General features: G+C 39.9%; 1 protein-coding gene across 3 annotated transcripts in view; it reads left to right on the plus strand.

The window, feature by feature from the left end:
• The window catches only part of KIAA1958 (uncharacterized protein KIAA1958 homolog), a 158639-nt gene extending 140057 nt beyond the window's left edge, over positions 1-18582 (plus strand). For 2 of the 3 annotated variants that reach the window (XM_023242572.2, XM_023242571.2), the window contains one exon: positions 8673-18582. In XM_023242572.2, coding sequence (XP_023098340.1) covers positions 8673-9479 — 807 coding nt within the window. In that variant the 3' untranslated portion in view covers positions 9480-18582. The remainder of the gene's footprint in view (positions 1-8672) is intronic. The other variant, XR_002737620.2, reaches the window with a different exon arrangement.
• The last annotated feature ends 4660 nt before the right edge of the window (positions 18583-23242 follow it).

The following is a 23242-nucleotide window of genomic DNA, read 5'->3' on the forward strand; positions in this document are numbered from 1 at the left end:
ACTCATAGACAAATAGAAAAGATTGTGTTTGCTGGAGGTGGTGGGGAGGGGCACTGGGAAGGAGAGTAAAATGGGGAAGGTGGTCAAAAGGTTTAAACTTCCAGCTATAAAATAAATAAGTCGTGGGAATATGATGTACAGTTTGGTGACAATAGTTGACAATACTGTATTGTATATTTGAAAGTTGCTAAGAGAGTAGATCTTAAAAGTTCCCATTAACAATACAAAAAATTTAACTGTATGTGATGATGGATGTTAGCTAGACTATGGTAATCATTTTTCAGTATATACAAATATTGAATCATTGTGTTGTACATCTGAAACTAATATAGTGTTATGTGTCATTTATATCACAATTTTTTAAGTAAAAAAAAAAAAGGCAAGACATAGAAGGATTGAATGATTTTCAAGTAACTTAACTGTGTCCCAGAACAAAGCTTAAGAATATGTATAGGTACATAAATATATACAGAACCAAAGAAATAAAATTCATAATGTCTGTCAAAAATTATTGGACATGCAAAGAAGCAAGAACATATCCCTTAAAAGAATGAATCAATCAAAACCAACCCAGATCTAACAGATTTTAGAATTAGACAAGACATTAAGCAGTTATCATAAAGAAGATAAGCAAAAAAAAAAAAAAAAAAAAAAAAAAAGAAGATAAACAAATGGCCAATGAGCACATGAAAAAACACTCAACTTCATTAGACATCAAGGAAATGCAAATCAAAACCACATGAGATTCTATTTCACATCCAATAGAAAGACTATAATAATAACATTTTGTAAAAAGATAATAACAAGTGTTGGTGCAGATATAGAGAAATTGGAAGCCTCTTACACTTCTGGTGGGAATATAAAATGGTATAGCTGCTTTGGAAACAATCTGGCATTTCCCCACAAGTTTTTGAACATAGAGTTACTCTTTCACCCAGCAATTCCACTCCTATGCATATACCCAGAAAATTAAAAACATATATATCTGTGAAAAATCTGAGTTCAAGCGTATTTTTTGTAGCCTTATTCACAATAGCCAAAACGTAGGAGTAACCCAAATGGCATGAGCAGATGAATAGATAAAATGTGGCATATACATACAATGGAATATTATTTGGCAATAAAGAGAAGTGAAGTACTGACAGATGCTTATAGCGTGAATGAACCTAGAAAATGTTATACTAACTGAAAAAAGTCAGAAACAAAAGGACAAGTATGTATTATTCCATTTATGTAAGATATCTAGAAGAAGCAAGGTCATAAAGATAGAAGGTATGATAGAGGTTACCCGGGGCTGGGGGAGGAGGAAGTGTGGAGTTATTGTCGAATGAGTACAGTTTGGAATGATGAAGAAGTTCTGGAAATGAATAGTGGTAGTGGTTGTGCAATGTTACAAATGTACTTAATGCCACTGCATTGTATAATTATATATGGTTAAGATGGTAAATGTTGTATGTATTTTACCATAATAAAAAATCAGTAAAATATAACCACTTCACCTTTATTAATAATTTTAAAATTCACTGTTCTCACATACCCCATCACAATTTCTTCATCCCTACTAAACTTTTCTAGGCTCGAGGGTCTTGTCTTCTAAACTTTGTGAAGTCACTATGAGACAGTTGTCTCTTACTGGGAACCTTTACATTCCCATGCAGGAATCCCTGAAAAGAACCTAATTTCTCCACACTCTCTAAGGATTAGATAAGTTTTGCAACCCAGGTGAAGAAAATGTCCCATCTGTCTGGTAGAGTGTGCCTTATCACCCCTGCACTGGTATTTCTTAGTTTCCCCTGTGTTAGCTAGAGGAATAATGGGTGAGAAAGAAGATGTATTTCAGTCCTCTGTAATCTATTTACATGGGCCACTCAAAATAAACATTTTTTTTTCAACGTTTATTTATTTTTGGGACAGAGAGAGACAGAGCATGAACGGGGGAGGGGCAGAGAGAGAGGGAGACACAGAATCGGAAACAGGCTCCAGGCTCTGAGCCATCAGCCGAGAGCCCGACGCGGGGCTTGAACTCACGGACCGCGAGATCGTGACTTGGCTGAAGTCGGACGCTTAACTGCGCCACCCAGGCGCCCCAAAATAAACATTTTTAATAACTTAAGAAAGAGGCCAGTATCTTAAAGGATTAGCCAATATTTAATAAAAAGAAGGAATTGTGGCATCTAAAATCCATATTCTTTAGTCTCACCTTCTTGGTCTCAATGTGTGTGTATATATATGTATATATATGTTTATTTTAAGCAAATTTGCTTATTTTAAGAGAGGGAGAGTGCATGCACATGCATGGGAGAGGGGGCAGAGAGACAGGCAGAAAGAATCCCAAGCAGCACAGAGCCCGACACGGTGATCAAACCCACAAATCGCAAGATCATGACCTGAGTTGGAATCAAGAGTCAGACACTCAGTCGATTGAGCCACCAAGGTACCCCAAGATATTTTTAATCTAGATGTGTCTTTAAAGATAGTTATAGCTGACAGGAGACAAGGTAGGTAACAGCTCTTGAGCATGATTTGGTAGCTGGTGAGCCTCAAATTTAGTTGTTTGTTCAAGGGAGAAAGCAAGGAGTCAAATCAGACTTCAAAATATCATCTAAATAAGTGGGGTATACCCTCCAGTCTCACTCTGTTGCCTACTGTGTGAGTTTCACATAGTATTTTTCATACAAGTTATTTTCACAGGTGTGATCTGATCCTCCCTGACCCATCTCCCTCAAGGTTGCTATTTCAGTGACCTAGACTCACTCATTGGAAAATAGAGCATCTTGAGGTTCCACACTTATCTTTCTGAATAAATTAAAAGTTGGTAACTGCAAGAATGAAGTTAATTTTTGTTGTCAGCAATGGTTACTTCAGGATTCATTTTATTTTCCTAGAAGAGTACTTGTAGTTCATAAACATTTCTCCACTTTTTTCATCCTCCTAGTTAAGATTATCCACAGAGGGATTTGAGACATTCCCCCAAAGTAACTCTTCATTGGCTTGTCTTATAACTCTTTCAAGTGTCAAAGATTACTGTGTAGTTTTGGAACTTGCCATGCAAGTCAGCCTTTTCTTACTCTGTTCTTTCTGGAGTCATCGACCCCATGACCATGCTCTTTCTTACTTCTCTTTGGTCATTTTGACATCCAAGAAACCAAGTTTATAATCCATGGTGAATTTTGACATGGTGATTCTATACAGAGTCATTAATGAAGAAAAATAGTTTCATGTGATGTCTTTATAACAAATTTAAAGACCTTGGTAACCTGGACAAATAACCAACCACCAACCAAAATTCAGTCTGAGAAAACTAAGGAGGCAGCCAACGTGGGCCAGAATGAGTGGTTTCTTATGTACATACAATATAAGTTGTATGACTCGACATTTCTCCAGGAGTTGCTTTTGCTGTGGTTTTACTTTGTAATCTGTGGTATTCTATGTAAATCAAGAAAAACATTCTGCATCTTAAGTCAGTTTGGCTGTCCTGACTGTGAGGTAAATTCATTGACTTAACTGTGTTTATCAGTTCATTGTGGATCACTGATGTGTTGCAGGCGTTCTGCTGTGTGTTGAAGACCTGGTCATGTATAAGATGTCATTCTTGCCTTCAGGGAGCTCTCGGTCCATTTTGAGAAGCAGACATAAAAATAGATAAGAAGCTCTGCAATATGGAGAAGGCCATAATAAAAAATTAAATTAAGTGTTGTGGGATCCTAGGTGAGAGAGTAACTTTGCTTAGGGAAGCTGGAAAAGTCTTTATGTAGACAGCAGAATTTGAGCTAGATCTGAAATAAGAGAGATTTTCCAAATAGAGAAGGTTAGAAGAAAAAGGCATTCTGGACATAGGAAGTAGAGTGCAAAGACTTAAGAGACGTAAGAGTACCTGATGGTTCCTGTGAATGGCACAGAGTTCAGTGAGGCTGGAAAATAATATACAGAGAAAACAGCAGATTAGGCTAGAGAAATAGTGTGTGTACCAGTTAATGATAGCTGCATAACAAACCACTCAAAAGGTTAGTGGCTTAAAGCAACATACATTTTATTTGCTCATGATTCTATGGGTTGTTCTTAGCTGGGTAGTTCTTCTACTGGTCACTTGGAGTATCTAACATGTGGGTGCAGGGTATTAGATGGGAGACAGCTTGTCTCTGCTTCACATGTTACATGGTCTAACTGGGCTTCCTCACTTGGTAACATGTACTAAGCTGATGAAAGCACAACCTGTTGGAACCTATAAGACCAAAGCAGATGAAAGCAGCATCTCTTGAGGCCTAAGTTTGGAATTCACACACAGTTAACTTTTGCCATGTTCTTTAGTCAAGACAAGTCATGGCCAGCCCAGATTCCAAGGATGGGAAAAATAGGTTCCACCCCTTGATGGGAGGAGCAGCATTGCAGAGAGGGGTGGGAACAGGGAGGGGAGCAGTTGTGGCTGTCTTTGCAAACAATGTACCAGAGGGTGAAAGCAAATTATGTAAAGACTTGCTTACAAGGTGAACAGTTTGAAATTTAGTCTAAGGGCAACAGGAAGCTATCAGAGGTTGGTTGGTTTCTTGTCGTGTCTTGTGTTGTTTTTAAGTACTACAGGCAAAAGACTTTTTTCTCAACATCCCTTATTAAGGAGCCACTCCTCTAGTCCCAATTGTTACTGAAGAAGCCATCATGTTAGTACAACAGCCTACCTTTTGGTTGGATGTTTGGATCAGGAGTGGGCCAACCAGAATCCTTTCTTTAGATTTTTTCTGTTGAAAATAAGAGTTGGAACATTGCCAGTACCTGAAGCTGTAAGATGCAAACCTTAGGGAGTGCTGGGGGGTTATGTTGTAAGCTATATAAAGAAAGCCACTCTACACAGAGAAGCGGAGATGGGAGAAGAGTCCTGAGACCATTAGTGGTCCTGGAGACCACTAATGCTGACATCCCTGCCAAGGCTTGTTCAAATTTGGCTTATCTTTTGCAACCAAAGGAATCCCAACTAATACAAAGAGAGGTTAACACCTGCAAGTAGGGAGTTGCAAGTGACAATATAAAAATCTGAAACCAGTTAAGTTTGGGAGTCATAGTTGTTTTAACTGGCTTTTACTGGTATGTAAGAAAGCTGTTGCATTTTTATATTTTGCATATAACTATCCCACTGATGGCTTTTCAGCTGAATCTCTTGGAAATTTCCTAGACCAACAATCAGATTATCAGAAAACAATTATATTTTTATCGTCTTCCTTTAGTATACACATATACATACATACATACGTGTGTGTGTGTGTGTGTGTGTGTGTGTGTCATTTTTTTTCTTGTCTTGCCTGGTTGGCTAGGACCTCCAGAACAGTGTGTTATATAACAGTAATTATATTCAGCAAGCTCATCCTATTCCTGACATTATAAAAAAAAATTTCTAACATTTCCATCATAGGTATAATATTTATAGTTCTGGTCTGTAAAATACTCTTCATCATAGTAAGAGGATTGGATTTTTTTTCTTCCAATCTAAACTTAATTTGAATTCTTAAAAATTTCAAATGGAGGGGCGCCTGGGTGGCTCAGTCGGTTGGGCGTCCGACTTCAGCTCAGGTCATGTTCTCATGGTTTGTGGTTCGAGCCCTGCGTGGGGCTCTGTGCTGACAGCTCAGAGCCTGGAGCCTGCTTCGGATTCTGTGTCTCCCTCTCTCTGGCCCTCCCCCGCTCACGCTCTGTCTCTCTCTCTCAAAAATAAATTAAAAAAAAAAGAAAATTTCAAATGGATATCATACTTTCAAGTCATTTTTCAGTACTCAGCAAGTCCATGTTACTTTCTCTATGAGTAAGTCAATGATATTAACATGTTTATTAAGACCGAATCATGTTTACACTCTGCAACAATCCCTACTTGTCTCGATGTAGTATTGCTTTCTTGCAGTTCTGAATCTGATTTGATAATAGAGGCAGCCCTTGTTTTCCATGGTAGCATGTTAATTGCTGCTCGTGCATATCAGAGCCGTGTGTTGGAGCCTTGTTCTCGCTTTGCACGGTTCTAACATGCACACTTTAAACATGCCTTACTTTAACCTGGCACTGTGCAAAACAAACATTGTCTGTTTACCTTTATATTCATACACTTTTTATTATATATCTGCTAGATTTTGAGTAGAAAAAAATGAAGAAACTTTCTTTTTCCTATGCTCCAAAACTGTTTAAATGCAAAAGCTGAATAGACTCCATAAAGCCAACTCCTTAGGAGTGATATACATCCCTGACCATCATTCACCATATTTTGGGGGCTCTTCAGATCTTTTGAACTAACTTTGGTAATTTGCATTTTGCTAGAAAATTATTCAGGTTACCTAGATTTTCAAGTTAATATGTACAAAGTATATAATGTTCTTTCATATTATTGATTCATTTTCTATAGTTTACTGTCTTTCTCATTCCTAATGTTATTTAAATGTACATTTCCTTTCTTCTTCTTTCTCTTTCTTGCTGTCACAACCACTAGAAGTTTGTCAAAGTAGGTCTCTCCAAAGATTACATATTTTCAATTTTTAAAATATGTTTATTTTTGAGAGGGAGAGAGAGAGTGAGCATGCAAGTGGGGGAGGGGCAGAGAAAGAGGGGAACAGAGGATCCAAAGTCTGCTTGATGGTGACAGCAGATAGCCCTTTGTGGGCTTGAACCCATGAACCATGAGATCATGACCTGAGCTCAGTGGCTTGACCGACTGAGCCACCCAGTTACCCCATAGTTTCATTTTTTAAGCTTTTTAAAAAATTTATTTAAGTAGTCTCTACACCCAACATGGAGGTCAAACTCACAACCTGGAGATCAAGAGTTGAATGCTCTTCCAACTGAGCCAGCTAGGCACCCCTACATATTTTCACTTTTTAATCTATCCCAATTTATATCTTTTCTAGTTCATTAATTTATGTTTTATTTTTTATTGATTCACGCTATTGTTTTTTTTAAGTTTATTTTTGAGAGAGAGAGAGAGAGAGCAAGCAGGGAAGGGGCAGAGAGAGAGGGAAAGAGAGGGAATCCCAAGCAGTTCCACACCATCAGCTCAGAGCCCAACATGGGGTTCAGTCCCATGAACCATGAGATTATGACTGGAGCCAAAATCAAGAGTCAGAGGCTTAACTGACTGAGCCACCCAGGCACCCCTCTATTTTTTTTAAAGTAGGCTTCATGTCCAGTGTGAGCCCAGTGCAGGGCTTGAACTCATAACCCTGAGATTAAGACTGGAGCTGAGATCAAGAGTCGGATACTTAACCGACTAAGCCACCCAGGTACCCCATGATTCGCTCTATTATTTTTTCATTTGGTTTACTTTCTCTGGCTTTTTCAGCTAAATAATCAGTTTGCTTATTTTCAGGACAATTTTCTAACAAAGTCATTCAAGAGTATGATGTTATGAGAGTGTATTTAGCAAATCTCATGCATTTTGATATGGAATGTTTTCAGTTTGGTTCATTTTTAATCTCTAACTCACTTTTTATTTTCTCTTTGACCCAAGGGCTATTAGAAGAATGAGTGTTACCTGTACAGTTTCTACTTTTAAAAAGTTTTCTGTTGAGACTTTCTTTTGTCCTAGAATGTGTAGTCGGCCTGAAATGACTATGAGCAAAGTCTGGTTTTCTCTGTCTAGCTCCTTCTTGAAAATAAAGCTGTCTTACTGGCCAGGCTTCCTTCTACTCCTACCGCATCCAACTGAGAAGCTCTCTCTAACTGTCAGTGCAGTCATTAAGCTTTTCATATTTTTTGAAAAAGTATTGATATTGCAACCCTATGGGTCATTAAGCCAGTGATATTTCTGGACCTATTCAGATATGTTCAAGTGAAGAATCAAGGTCATTAACTTGCTCTGCAACCCAGACATGCCCATCGCCTTTCCCTAAAGACCCAGTGTTTAGTGCCAGCAGGACCCAATCGTATGTGCAGATTTTGAGGAAATTAATGTTGGATGATTCAGTCTATAAATTTAGTTCACAAATTCTTCAGAAAGAATGGTTGAATTTTCCCAAAGGAGAGAGAAGGAAATGATTTGCTAGAAAAGAGAAAAAGGGGCTTCTGGAGAAAAAGGGGCTTCCAGAGAGGAACAGAATAGTGAAAGTTACAAAGGCCAATAACAGTAACTAGTATACATATGAATATTTATAAAGATATACATGTATATGTGTTCTTCACCATTTACAAACCACATCCCCTACTTTATTTTTTTTATTTTTTAATGTTTACTTATTTTTGACAGAGAGAGAAAGAGAGAGAGAGCAAGCATGAGTGGGGGAGGGGCAGAGAGAGAGGGAGACACAGAATCCGAAGCAGGCTCCAGGCTCTGAGCTGTCAGCACAGAGCCCGACATGGGGCTCGAACTCATGGACCGCGAGATCATGACCTGAGCCGAAGTCAGACGCTCAACCGACTGAGCCACCCAGGCACCCTCATCCCCTACTTTATTTAAGCATTACAGTAATTCTTTGAGTAGGTCTTGAGTATTATGTCCCATTTTGCTGCTTGAAACACTTAGCTTACAAGTGTGGAACCAAGATCTTCTGCTTGAAGTTCTTTCACTGTCTCATGCTAAGGAGTCAACCCTCTAGAGACCACAAAATGTCTTGTCCACAATACAGCCCCTGGTGAGGATCAGGAGAAGGAAGGGGTCTGGCTCTTTGGGTGTCCTCAAATATGTAACCTCAGTGTTTGTCTCATTTGAGATCCCTGCGGCGAAGTTGAACGAGCTGCTCGAGAATTTTTACGTCACCGTTAAGAAGAGTGACGGCTCCGACTTCCTGGCCACCTCGCTGCACGCCATCCGCCGGGGCCTGGACCGCATCCTGAAGAATGCAGGTGTGGGCTTTTCCATCACCAGCAGCACCTTCAGCTCTTCCACCAAGAAACTCAAGGAGAAGCTGTGGGTGCTGAGCAAGGCAGGGATGTCAGGTGCTCGTTCTCGCAATATTGTCTACTTCTCTCTTTCTGACGAGGAGGAGATGTGGCAGGCAGGGTGTCTAGGGGATGACAGCCCCATTACTCTCTTGTCCACTGTGGTCAAGTACAACAGCCAGTACCTGAACATGCGGACACTGCAGGAGCATGCAGATCTGATGTATGGTGACATTGAGCTGCTCAAAGACCCACAGAACCAGCCCTATTTTGCCCGGACGGACAGTGTCAAGCGGGAGAGCCGGAGCGGTTCCACTAGAGTGTGTCATGGGAAAATCTACCATGAGCATTCCCGGGGACACAAACAGTGCCCTTACTGCCTCCTCTACAAGTATATGTACATCCACCGGCCGCCCACCCAAATGGAGGCCAAGTCCCCTTTCTACCTTACAGCCAGGAAGGAGGCCACAGACATGGGTAGCGTATGGTATGAGGAACAGAGGATGGGACTGCGCTCTCTTCGGGGAATTGTCCCAAACTTAGCCAAGAAGGTCAAGCTGGAAAACTGTGAGAACTTCACCTTTGTCTCATTTACTCAGGTCTCTAGGAGACTTGGCTCCCACAGTTGCTGTCAGTGAGTCTTCCCTGGGTCCCGGCCACTGCCCTGCTTACCCTGATGGGAGGGAGCTCCCTCAGGCAGCCAGGGCCAGAGCTCCGAGGTGGCAGGGGACGACTGTGACGTCAAGGTCAGGCTGGTCTCTGTCAGTGTGACCTGCTGTTTCTTTGACTTTGGGTTTGTTCTTTTTTTTAACTGAAAGTAGATGGGTCTGAGTAATTAGGGTATTTTATCCAAATGTGTGTCACCTTTGTTAAATAATAGAATCTAACACAATGTATAATTGTTCCATACACAAAAGTGGAGGAAGTTCATCTTATCTAGTGCCTTTTTAGCACAGATTTTTCTCAAAAAAAAAAAAAAAAAAAAAAAAAAGAGGAAGAAAAAGGAGACTGTTTAAGTAGTCATTAAAAAAACTCCCAGTAGCCTAGTAGCTTTAGAATGTTATGAAGACTATATATACTTTGTTGAATTACACTCACAGTAAGGAACTGGAAGGAGAGAGGCAGACATGTTAACTGTTTCCAGGAGAAAAATTGCACTCGACACTCCTCTCTGTGTCTTGTTGATGGATGACTTGGTTCTGCAGAGCAAGCAGCTTTGGTTGCTAGAAGCTGGTGGGGCTGCACTCAGTAGTGCTGATAAGAGAGGCGGGGGGCTGCCCCCCACTGCTGTCAGCACAGGAGTAACTTGATTCCTGCATCAACGGAGGCAGTTTTAATTTTATGGAAAAAGATTAATGCACCAGAAGATGTTTATGAGAGCAAGGTTTCCGGTGAACTAGATGGTTTGTATCGTGAGGGAATTTCCAGTAGTGGAAAAAAAAAAAAAAAAAGTGGCTTGGGAAAGCGATCTGTGATCAAAATAAGAAAACCTCCTGAAGCAGAAGTGCCTACGTTTTATTTCTCAGTACCACGTGAAAGCTGTTTTCATTCGAACGTTTTTTTGGAACTGTCTTTAATCTGTTCTTTGTGTCACACAGTTGTTCTGTCAGCATCTAGCACTGGATCTGTAAAACAACTAATGGCAATTTTTCAGCTTAACCAGGAAAATCCAACAAGGCAAGCTGCAAAGAAAACCCCAAAATGTGTTCATTAAAGAGCTTTGAAATATGTTTGTCAAAGTATGACTCTTTCAGCCACAGTAGATGTCATCATTTGAGGTTGGCACCACTGCTTGGGACATGATGACGTAGGCAGCCTACCAGGTAAGCAGGCTCAGCATTTTGGACGTAGTTGTGAGAATCAGAGCATGATGACAGGCTATTAATGCAGTTTGAAATCATTTCACTCAGGTAAACTTCAACCTGAACACATGCTGCTGAAACATCAGCAGAATTTTCTAGTAACTACTCTGAATGATAACTGAGAAAGGAGCCCAAAGAGTGGTAATTAATAATAATTTCCAGAAATCTGTATTTTGTATTTGAGGAAAGACTGCTACAGCTTTATACCAGTATGCTCCTGCGTGTGCTTTCTAATCCAAAATTAAAATTCCAATATAAATTCATTTTATGAGTCCTAAAATCAGTCCTGTTTCTTTTTCAAAACATTATTTTAGTATTTATTTTAATTAATCGTTCTTAAATATCATTCACCAGTCATTGAAATATGTAATACTTCCCTTACCAGAAAAGACTCAGCCAATGCTGCCTTAAGGTTTGATGTTTTTCCCTTTTTAGTTAAACTGCACATTTATAATTTTGTTTACTAGTTGATCTTTCCTGAATATGGGTTAATTTTGTTATGTCTCCATGTGTATATAAATAACAGGCAATACTGAATAATCAGTGTTATGACTTGATATTGTGTACTGTTCTGTTGTGATTTCCTATAGTGATTTTAGGATTTTGCTTAAAAAGAGACACAAAACATTAGGTACAGTTTTCTTTAGTTTGCTAAACACCCAAAGGCTATTTTGTTCGTGGAAGGCAGACGGTCATATTTTCTGTCAGTTCTGCACTTAAACAGAAATATAACCCATGTGAACTATTGGGCAGACAGAGCCTACAGCCTAATTGAATAAAACCTCCATCTTTATTTTAAATAGAAATGAGAAGAAGTCGCCATTAGGGATCTCCGGGATCTTTTCAGATTATAACATTTCTGTAAGTAGCAATAACTGACCCAGAGGTTGTCATCTTTCTGTTGAGAGTGGCTTTTCATCAGCTGAATAACCACCTCTGCCTCACATTTGTTGCTTATCACTATCTGATGTGTTATAAATCCCCAGCGTTCTGAAGTGAATGGTTATAATAAAAAATCAGGAGGTGGAATCTTCAGTGCTATCTGATGGAATGAAAGAATTGTATCTCAGCATCATAAATGCCGTGCATTACATGCCTCCCTTGAGGAGCGCAAAAGTGAGAAAGAAAACACATATCAAGTGCTCCTCTGTGCCACACATTGTACTAGGTGCTTTGTTATGTATTTGTGTTAGATGTGTGCGTATGCAACACATACTTTAAATTTATATGTGGTAACACTTGGTAGACCTGCTAAAATGGCAAAGCACCTGTTCCTTTATACGGCCATGTCCATCCTCAGAGGATCTGAAGTGGGGCCAGAGTAGCTAGTTCTAGTTGGCATTCAGCCTTTCCAGCCAGCTCTATATCATGCCCGCTGGGAATGCCATGATTTTCTACTCTTGCCTAAGCCAGGAGAAAGGAGAATCCCAAGAAAAAGAAACGGGGAGATTAAGGGCATTTTCTCCACTTCCCTTTATTTACTTATTTTACTCAAAAGTGGGAGTGAATATCAGGAATTCACAAGCTCATCTAAGCACAAGTTGCCTCTGGCTTTGCATCAGGAACTGTACGGCTACAGATATTAGGAGAGTACCTGTGGAGTGAGTGCTTTGGGTGAACTCTTGCCCCCAGCACCTGCTGCATCTGCTCTTAAGTGAGCCCTGCTTGCTAGGTACCTCCTCTCCAGAATCTAGCAGGTCTCCCCTTGGAAGTTTATTCCAGCAGAGATGATAGGGAATCAGCTTGAAGGGTATGATCCCGCTAAACATAAAGGCTTTATTTAATACCGTACTAGGTGCATAGGAAGCATGCAGTATGTTAGCTATTTTAGCTACAATTTTTGGTAAGAATAATAATAATATTCAACTAATCTGCATTACATCAAATATTTCTTCCATTGTGGAGATTCTCTCTCCTTTAAACCGTTAAACTTGAAGAGGAAAACAAACCTGATAATCTGGTCACATTTATGCCCATAAATTCTACCTCCAACACAGCCCAGCCCTGATACCTCAGCTGTAAGCAAAAACTAGTGAAGAATGGAGATGCCTTAAGAGGCTTTATGAGAAAGCTTTTGCATTGTTTAGTGTGTTTGCAAAGGGGAGTAATATGGAAGAACCTAACCAAAGTTGTGAACGAAGTGGTCTCCTTGGTTGTGTGGTGTTTCCCAGCTCTCCTTGGATTATATGCTGTATTAATCTGCCATAACTGTTAAATGGTGTTTGAAGAAATGTGAAATTCTATTCCTTTGATTTTTATTTAAATTCGACCTTATTAAAAGCATCAAGCACTATACCACTCTCTCAGCATGTTCATAGACTGTCATTGGGAGAATCTGGACAAAATAACCTTCATTTAGAAGCTGAAGCCCTTTTCTGTAGTAGGAAGAGGACTTGATTGGGAGCTCCTTCACCACTCCCTTGGCAATTCTGGTCTCACTTCCATCAACTATAATAAAGCGGGATTGTTGCAATGGATCATCTCCAGCGTGAAAAGTATCACAATTCCTCAAGCCCATATAGTTAGGAAGTGGCAAAACTTGGAAGCAAGATTCCTAATTCCTCAAGGTCATGTAGTGAATCTCCTAAATTTTAAGAAGTTTCTTGCTGTACCGGAACACTTTCTTCTAGAATAACAGTTTTCTTCAATTTTCAGTTTTCACAACTTCTAAAATTATTTTTTGCTATTTCTAGGCAACAGAATATTTGATTGCTTTTCTCAGTCTAGGCTAATGCTGGCCACACTTTAATTACTTAAATAAAGGAAACAGGATGTTTAAATATTGTGCTTATCAACATGCATCACTTTGTTGCTTTTACTGACATCTGGATTGCTAAACCTTGTTGAGCTAGTAACCCATTACCTTTAGGCACCAATAAATGCAGACAACAAAGACCTCAAAGTTACCTCATCTTCTCTACATGAGCTCCAGTTTCATCTAAGTAAAGGCCCATGCACATTTAGAAACTGTTAACAATTCGCAGATATTCAAATTCACATATATCTTTAAATGTTTTTGCTGTGGGATTGGATGTTTAATGCTCTGTATTAGGAGAAAAACATTCAATTGTATTTAGTCAGTGTTCTGAAAAATCTTTGTTGTTTTCTTTCCCCCACATAGATTAATCACCTTAGCAAAACCATGAGTGGAGGGAGAGATTGGTGGTGACCTATGGCTGAGCTCCTTTTGTGAGAGAGGAGGACGCCATGTGGGCATGTGGGTGATTAACTTATCTCTGGGATTTCCTATGTATTCCATATCCCTGACTCCTGACATCACTGGATTTCCCAAAATTCCTTTATGGGAGGCTGCCCCTCCTTCTGGAAAAGTTTGTTATGATTTTGAGTGTTTCCAGTTCTTTATGATCCAAGGAAACCAGAGTTGCTTCTCATGTTTAGTTGTTGATCAGAATCAGACTTCTATGCTCAATTAAAGTGCTTTATTATTTATCTAATGCAGCTCATATGGAAGTTAATAATTTCAGGAAATATTTACTAAAACAAAAACAAAAAGATCACTGGGTTATATTGGATGCATATTGCTTACATTACTATTAAAAGCATTTAAATAGACCCCCATTGAGATGAGATTGGGCTCCTAAGTGTTTTATAGTCAATATAACTGATATGATTAATTTGCATTTAACTGTAGTTATTGTTACAGTTCAAATAAGTTTCTAGAAGGTTCATATTTGACTAACATTATGGTAAGTGCTTCCTGACAGCTGCCTCATACTCTCATCTAACCTCACAACAGCTCTGCAAGGTAGGTCTAATTATTCCCATGTTACTTATTGAGAAACCAAGGCTCAGAGAAGTTAAGTAAATTTCCCAAAGTGTCACGGAGCTAATAAGGAGAAATTAAGTTTGGACCCAGGGTCTTCTGGCTTCAAATATAGTGCTCAGTCCATTAGAGAAAACTGTCTTTCTCAGGGCCACAGAGGTCCATTTATCACAGAACCTTTAAAAAATTAAACACAATTTCTGTTTGTTTGGGAATACTTCATTTCTCAAGACATAGTGTGGCACACCTTGTATGCACTCTCTTACTAATCTGTTGGTCATTAGTATGATTCAGTAGTTCCTGGGAGGCCTGATGGTTTTCTGTGAACTTTCTGCATAGTGATAAGTTTCTGTCTTTATTCAATAAATAACTCGTATTACCTATTCTCTAATCCAAAGGGCAGATGATCATGCCAGTTTATTCTAATAAGAGTCAAGTAGTTTACTTACTGCACCTGTTTTGACACTGTTACCACTGAATAAAATGTAAAGAACTACCTAACCTATGTCACAATTATATGCTCGTGTTTTTTACTTTTGCTTTTTAATTTTGGTGTCAAAGGATTTTTATAATCCTTAGGGTAAAGCACCCTCATAGCAAAATATACTTACCTTAGTCTTTTGTTTTGTATTCTTCTTTCCTTTATCAGGGCATTTTTATTTTCTGTTTTGAGACTTAAAAAACAATAGGCTATAAGTACCTCTGAGATCATGCAGTCAAATTCCCTCATTTTACCTATAAGGAAATTGAAGCCCAGAGATATTTAAGGGGCCATCGAAGATCAGCAAGACAGTAAGTAGATTCAGTACTAGAAAATTAATCCAGAACTCTTTCTTCCATACCATAGCTGGGAAGATTTGGGTTTTTCAAAATTAATTATTGAACTGCATCTGGAAGAATGACATCTGGCTGTCAGAAGCCCCCACTGAGCTCCTAACTTCCCAAAGAAATACTCATGGAGACCCCAAAGAAGGCCAAATCTCAGTTCTAGAATCTAGAAGGAATTGGTACAATTTATGAGGCATATGGTGGTGGATTGAGGGAAAATCTTCCAGGCTGTAGCTCACTTTTTTCTCTGGCTTCATGTCATGAAATGGACATACTGTGAATTTAAAAATTTGAAAGATATCTAGTGACTCATTTTCTTCACCAACCATGTCCTGCCTCCTTGCTCAGGATCAGGTCTCCCGAGCCAGAAAAATAACTGACTGATCCTTCCTCTTAACCAGGAAGCAGACCATGAAGGTTCTCCATCCCACCACCCTTCTCCCTGCCCCACCTCCTCCTCATTCAGTCCACGACTCCAAACCCTAGGCCCAAAATGTGAGCAGAAAGCAGAGAGATCTCTTAGAGGCCTGGTGCATTCTGTGAAAAATGTCCTTTAGGTGAGGACAGATACAACTAATTGCGGAACATGCAAATACTGTAATTTTTCACGTACAATATCAGTTCAGAGAACCAGGAAACCAGGCAATAGGATGGAAAAGAATGCCACTTCAATAGAAAAGAATTAAACTTGAAATTGGACTTGGAAGTATGCACATCTCCTTACCCACCACCACATGTATCCACAGAAGAGTGTTGACAGAACACTCAGTGTGGACAGATAGCACAACCAAAGGCAAGTCCTGGATCTGGGAAGAGACGACCATATTTAAGGATGAGTATAGAGGAAAAAAAAGCAACACGGGGTATATAAAAAAAATGACTGAACCAGGTGAAATAAACGCTTCCAAGAGCATTTGAAAATGAAAGTGGTCTCCTGCAAGAAACAAAAGTGTAGGGCTCTTCTTGTAACTGAAAGAACAGAAGAATTGCTTCTGTGAAGCAAGTTATGTCAGAATGGGACTGGTTCAGAGAAAAAGGAGGTAGAATAAAATGAAAAAGAAGAATGCTTAGAAGGATTTCAAGGAAGCTAAAACACATCAGATTACAATCCGCACTGGAAGCAGAAAAGAACACAACTGAGCTTAGAAACACACAAATCAATAATGTGAAGGACAGACTTGAGATTTTCTTCCTAATGTTCTTTCAAAAGAAAGAAGAGATGAAAACAATTGGGAGAGATTAATGGATTTGGAAGACAGAACATTAGCTAACATTCCTGAGTTTTGCTTTCCTGATGGAAAAACTAGAAAGGACTCACTGCATTCCTGGTCAAAAAATAAAATAAAATAAAACCAAAGAGACCTGTACCTAAGCACGCCCTGGCAAAAAATGTCAAACTACCAAGGACAGAGAATGAAGAATCCTGCAGGCATATCCAGCCAGAAAGTCACCAGTTGCCTCTCAGAAAACAAAAGAGCTTTCTGGCTTCAACCTTCTATTCTATAGCACCAAATGCCAGGAAACTATAGGGAATTTTGAGGGGAAACGTTGTGGAATTTTGGAATTAGATACACGTTAAGATACAGAAAGGATTTTTAGTTATGACAAGCATTCAGGAAATAAACCATCTATGTACTATTCTAGCCTACAAAGTTTGGTTTATAAAGCAATTTTTGCTTAATATAATTTCAAGGGACTCTGGGGTATTAAATATCAGATCATTTACCCACCAGAAGAAGGAAATATATGCTTTTAAATAGGTAACATGGTTAGAAGCCACATATCTGAAAGTGCCCTAGGTCCTCGCATGAATGGGCTTCCCTAATGTAAGAAAATGTACCTGAAAATCATTGCCGTTTGACAGCATTGTGTTTTTTCATTTTTATTACTGAAGTAATGCAGTGTTCATTATAGTATAAATAGAAAATTCAGATACATTCCTTACAAATAAAATTTAAATGGCCCTCAATTTCCTCTGCTACCACCTAAAACACTATTCTGAGAGAGTCCTTTGCTTCTAAGTGAGAAAAGGCAAAGGGGTCCCCACTTCTGTTTTGGGGTCTGAGAGCCTGAACTAGACCTTTGTTGAGGCCATCCCATGTGCTTGTCCCTGCTCCTCTAATTCAGAACTAACAGGTGCCAAGGTAGAAAATTACAGAATCTATATCTGTGTTTTAAAATGAGACCAGGGAAAACAAATCTTGTTTTCGAATACAAGAGTGGTCCAGTTGGAACAGCAGGAAGCTGGCCTGGGGCAGTAAGAGTGATTTCTTTAGCTGTTCTCGAAGTTTTAAATTCAGGTATTAAGGGAATAGAAGCATTAAAAAAAAAAAGCTAATTAATTACTTCTGGAGTCTAATGTCAACGTTAGAACTGAAGCTGGGTTGTGTGGTTTGGTTTTTCATTCGCTTGCACTGGAAGGACTTGAAAAGACCCAGGAATGTTGAGTATCATTGGCCTTAATGCTCAGTTCCTTCCTGACAGTATAAAGGTTTATCTGTGCCCCAAGTTTCCTTGCAATTTAAACTCTAAATTAAATTTTCAACACGACAAGCATATTTGCTTTAAATTTAGCAATAGAATAGTTAATAGGTTGTTTTGCGTTTGCTTAGTTTTCCATTCTGAAGCACAGCAAACCTCTTCCAGATGGAGAGAGTCTCTTTTGGATAGGTTCCAAGTGTAACCTTTTCCAAGGTCCCCTGTTGCTTGGCTGTGACTGACAAAAGTCTGTTCACTGTAACTGCTTAAATGAGAAACGCAGTGCTTTTATTTAACGTTTTAAATATTTTCTATGTGGCTGTATGTTCCAAATGATAACAACAAAGCTGTGTCCTAATGTTTTCGCTATTCTGGATGTGTTTTTCTTTTCTTAGTGTAGAGGAGGATATCCATCATTTCTTAACACTGGAAACATCATCCTGAATCACATAAGAAATGGTCAGTAACTTGAGTGATTTTAATGTACCACTTTTCAACTTTTTATTACCCCCCCATGCCTGTACATGTACACACACACACACACACACACACATGTGCACGTGAGGGAAAGCACATGTGGCATCTGTCTTCTGTCATAGAACGTCAGAGGTGAGACAGACTTTCCTGTTCATCTAGTCCAGCCCTCTAGCTGATAGTCTATTAGTCTGGTAACAGTTTGCAAGGTTCTGGGTTTTGTTTTGTTTTGTTTTAAGTTGTTGTTGTTTGGTTTATGTATGTGCAGCTTGACTGTTTACCCCAGATTTTTGAAAATAAAAAATTTAATCTATATTTTATGTCTGTTTTATTAAAATAACTTAGTTATTTAAACTTAGCAGTATGTATGGCTTCTGAATGCTTTTTATTTTCATATCACGTTCCTAGAAGTAATGTTCTTCGTGGTTTGCAAAGTAAGGACATTTTGAGCAGTTCTTTGCCCATATGCTATGCTCCTGAGCTAATGCCCTGAGTGAAATTGTTCTGACTGACCTTCTCTCTGGTTCTCCAACTTGCATTTCCTCACTGGGCAGCTGGGAGCCCATTTGGAAAGGCCTTGTAGATGACAATATATCCACCATTGTGTATATGCCTCGGATCACTGTTTTTCTGCTTTCTAAATTATTATCTTTGGTTTTGGGAGAGTATATTTAATCCTGAATACCTTTAAAATAGACAATTTTTAGCTCTAAATCATTCCTGAAAAATGAGTGTCTGAGAAATCTTTCCATATGGGTGTCATGGTAATAAGTATGAAAAGATAAGCTGTTTCACTGAAAATTATTGACCCTTAGGCACAATGGCTCTCTTGTCATTATCCTACTTAGAGCAATGATTTTTTTTAAGTTTTTATTTTGTTTATATTGAGAGAGAGAGCAGGAAAGGGGCAGAGAGAGAGGGAGAGAGAGAATCCCAACCAGGATCCACACTGTCAGCATATAGAGCCAACGTGGGGCTCAATCTCCCAAACTGTGAGATCATGACCTGAGCCTAGATCAAGAGTCAGATGCTTAACTGACTGAGCCACCCAGGCACCCTAGAGCAATGATTTTTAAAATTTTACATTTTACATTTTACAAAATGTAATGGAAACTGGGGTGCCTGGGTGGCTCAGTTGGTTGGGCAACTGACTTCCGCTCAGGTCATGATCTCACAGTTTGTGAGTTCTAGCCCCGTGTTGGCTCTGTGCTGACAGCTCAGAGCCTGAAGCCTACTTCAGATTCTGTGTCTCCCCCTCTCTCTCCCCCTCTCTCTACCCTTCCCCTGCCCACACTCTCTGTGTCTCTCAATAATAAATAAACATTAAAAAAATTTTTTAAAATAAAAAATAAAAATGTAATGGAAGCTATAGACCATTTTCTCAGGAAAATGCATATATGCATGTAGCATTTTACACACATAAACCGAGGTTTAAATACTCCTGCATTCAATTTTTTTTTTTAACAGCTGTCTTTTTGAGATATAGTCTAAAAGATTTAAGGATTTGTTTCAACATAATCCAGAGGGGAAGAGTCGGTGGAAATGTAGACGATACACAAATTGGCGTAGAGTAGATCATGGTTAAAGCAAATCAAGGGGTGTGTGAGAGTTTGTTATACCAACGTTCTTTTGTATATGCTTGAAATTTTCTATAAGGAAGAGTTTAAAACAGCAACAAGCTCCTGTACTGGAGATTCTACTACCCTCCTCACAGATCTCATGGAATCGCAGAAACTTCCAGCTGAGAGGAAGCCCCGGAGGAGAGAGGAGAGTAAGGATGCCAACACAGCCAGGTAAGACACCCCCCTGCCAGACCAACCTGAGGTTGATTTTCAGGTGAGAATGCTGGGCTGGAGCAGGAAGGACAAGAACCAGTGACATTTGAATCATTAACTGTTAACATGACCTCATTTGCACCTACCAGATGGGAACACATTTTGTTCTCTCCCTTTAATGCAGAGAGTAGATCTGTGGAACCCTCGGGGGCTGATTCTGGCAGCCTTCAGAGAGCTGTAGTTGTGAGGTACAGATAGAGACGTGTTCCACTCCAGCCAAAGGGGCGTGAAGGTTCGCACGCTGAGCTGGGAAGTCCAAGGTCTGGGATAGCACGTGACTTTCTGGCCTCGAGAACAAACCCTCCTCAGGGGTCACTATGGAAGCCAGGTTCTACGGAGACCTTGAAAGGACCAGAGAAGGTTCAGGTGAGCACCGGCAAGGAGTGCAATGTGTGCGTCAATGCAGCAGTGGCCTGGTACGCCCTTCCTCTCACTCAGGTGTCAAGACGTGATTTTCCCATTCCTGGAGGAGTCTCGTGACCCCACACATTTGACTCATTCAGTCTGTTCCATCTCCTTTTTCTTGGCCTCTCCCAGATTAGGACCCGGAGTCCCCGAAGGTGTGGGTTCTGTCTTCCTTCTCCAATATACTTCCTTGTCCTTTTCTTCCTTTCTGTTTCCCTGGTTTTCTCCCTCTGCTTAGGAGCACTTTCACTATCGTTTTTGCTGGTAAGACACCAGGGACAGACATGAAAGATATTAAACAAGATATATTTCAGCAATAAACAAGATTCTTGTATTTCTCATGGGATCCCAAAGAAATAATGATGAGAAATAAAAACTCCTGCTGGAGTATTTACAATGTACTCAGCTGCTGAAATGTTCAAAATGCAATCAAGGAAGTAATTTAGCACATTTCTAATACACTTAACTATGGTCATAATGTTTAAGAGTTTGGCCAACTTTTAAAAATCCAGTGAATCTTTTAAGACACTGCTAAGGAGTCTAACCCCCACAATCACAAATGCATTTTTTTTTTCACAAATGCATTTTTGACAGGTAATAGTTAATACTGTATTTGTGGTTTGTTGTTGTTGTCTGTCCGTAGGATCATGGCCCAGAATTGAAAGGATGCAGTTTGACCTCCCCGTAGGCAGGGAACCAGTGTGATCCAGATGTTTCCTTTTGTGCTGTATTCTCAGGACATGAATGGCCTGTGTTAGGTCCACTGCCATGTATTTCTTTTGCTCTCTCCCGATTTCTCAGTGTAACTCCCCAGCCAGGATACTGTTTCTCAAATGTCGGTCATTCCTCTACCTCTTTCACAATTTTTGTGATAGCTGAGTCCACTCGGTCTTTTATTTATTTGATACTTGCTTTAAATGGATTCATTTTTTGTTTGAATTTCTTTTAAAGCAAATAACAGTAATAACTTTCTCTTAAGCAGGGTTTCTCAAGTCAGACCACTCAGGTTCAAGTTGCAGCCCTGCTTCTTACTAGTTCTGTGACCTTAGGCAAGGTGTGTGACTTCTCTGGGCTTCAATTTCTTCATTTCTAAAAGGGGGACAACAATATGTATCTTATAAGGATGTGGTGAGGATTGAGTAATAATATTAATACATATGATGAAACACTTAGAGCAATGCTTGATACACAGTAACTGTCAAAACATAAGTAACTGTCAGCTATGCTTATTATTTATAACATAAATGCTGTATTCCTTGAAATAAACACATAACTATCGCAATTTAAAATGCTTGTCAGTATAAACTCCAAGAATCGTCTCTATCATCACCAGTGACACAATAATCACATTTTAGGAAATAGCTTGATCCCCCCCCTCCTCCCGCCCCATCCTTTCTGAGATTATCTTCTTATTGATTTCCGTGAGAATTTACAGTGTCATGATCTCCTGGTTTTTCTGGTGTATCTTTAGAGTCTTTCTTTCTCAGTTCCTCATCCCTTGACCCTCTCATTTATTCTGATTCAATCTTATCTACGTTCTCAGGGCAATTTCACTCACTCCTGTAGGCTTAGCATAAGGCGACCTACATTTTTTTTTTTTAATTTTTTTTTTCAACGTTTATTTATTTTTGGGACAGAGAGAGACAGAGCATGAACGGGGGAGGGGCAGAGAGAGAGGGAGACACAGAATCGGAAACAGGCTCCAGGCTCTGAGCCATCAGCCCAGAGCCCGACGCGGGGCTCGAACTCCCGGACCGCAAGATCGTGACCTGGCTGAAGTCGGACGCTTAACCGACTGCGCCACCCAGGCGCCCCAAGGCGACCTACATTATCTAAACCTTTCTCAACTGGGGTCCTTCCTCTGAACCACAGAAGGCAGAAGATAACTTGAGTGCCTATCTTCTCAGTTGGAGAACTGAGGTACATAAAGTACTTTGCTCTATACATACAACAACTAAAATCATTCCTAAGAAACACGTTATAGATGCAGGGGAGAGACGAGAATTCATTCCAGACAATGGAGGCCTTAGGGCATTAGGGCTTATTACTTCCCTAGTGGAACTCTGGTTGAGAAGGGCACCTCAACCCCATGTTCCCACCCTGTATTTCTTCCTGAGGAAATGCACCTGTATCCACCTTGTTGTCCAAGCCAGGAGCCTGACAGTTATTCTAGGACCTCGCTCCTCCCTCTCCCCATTCCTCTGTCATCCTCCATAATCATTGTCTACTAGTGGATAATTCTATCTACCTTAATATCCTTCGAATCTCTTCCTTTCCCATTCTCCTCGCTGCCATCAGCTTGGTCAGCCCATACCATTTTTTCCTGTGATTATTTAAAAGCAACCTGAGTGGTTTCCTTGCTCCACCCAGTCTACCTTCCACTGGTTCCTGGGAAAATCTCACTAAATACAAATCGTATTCTATCTTTCCCCCTTTAACGGCGCTCCAAGGCCTTTCTGATAAGCTCCAACTCCTCCACATGGATTTCTGGCCGGCGCTGTGACACCATTCCGTCCCCTCCCTCTGCCATTTTGCCTGCTGACTGCTCACCTTCCGCCTGAGTGCCCTCTCTCTTCTACCCGCTCCTCTGCTATCACTCTCTATTTTGTAAAATTCTTACGTATTCTTCAGTTCTCGTCTGGCTGCGCACGTGAGCTCCTCTGAGAAGCAGTGAGTCCCCTTGGCTTCTGCTGCCTCACAAGTTGGCAATGTTGAGCGGAACCTACAAGCCGATC

Source organism: Felis catus, chromosome D4, assembly GCF_018350175.1.
Source record: "Felis catus isolate Fca126 chromosome D4, F.catus_Fca126_mat1.0, whole genome shotgun sequence".
Classification (NCBI taxonomy): domain Eukaryota; kingdom Metazoa; phylum Chordata; class Mammalia; order Carnivora; family Felidae; genus Felis; species Felis catus.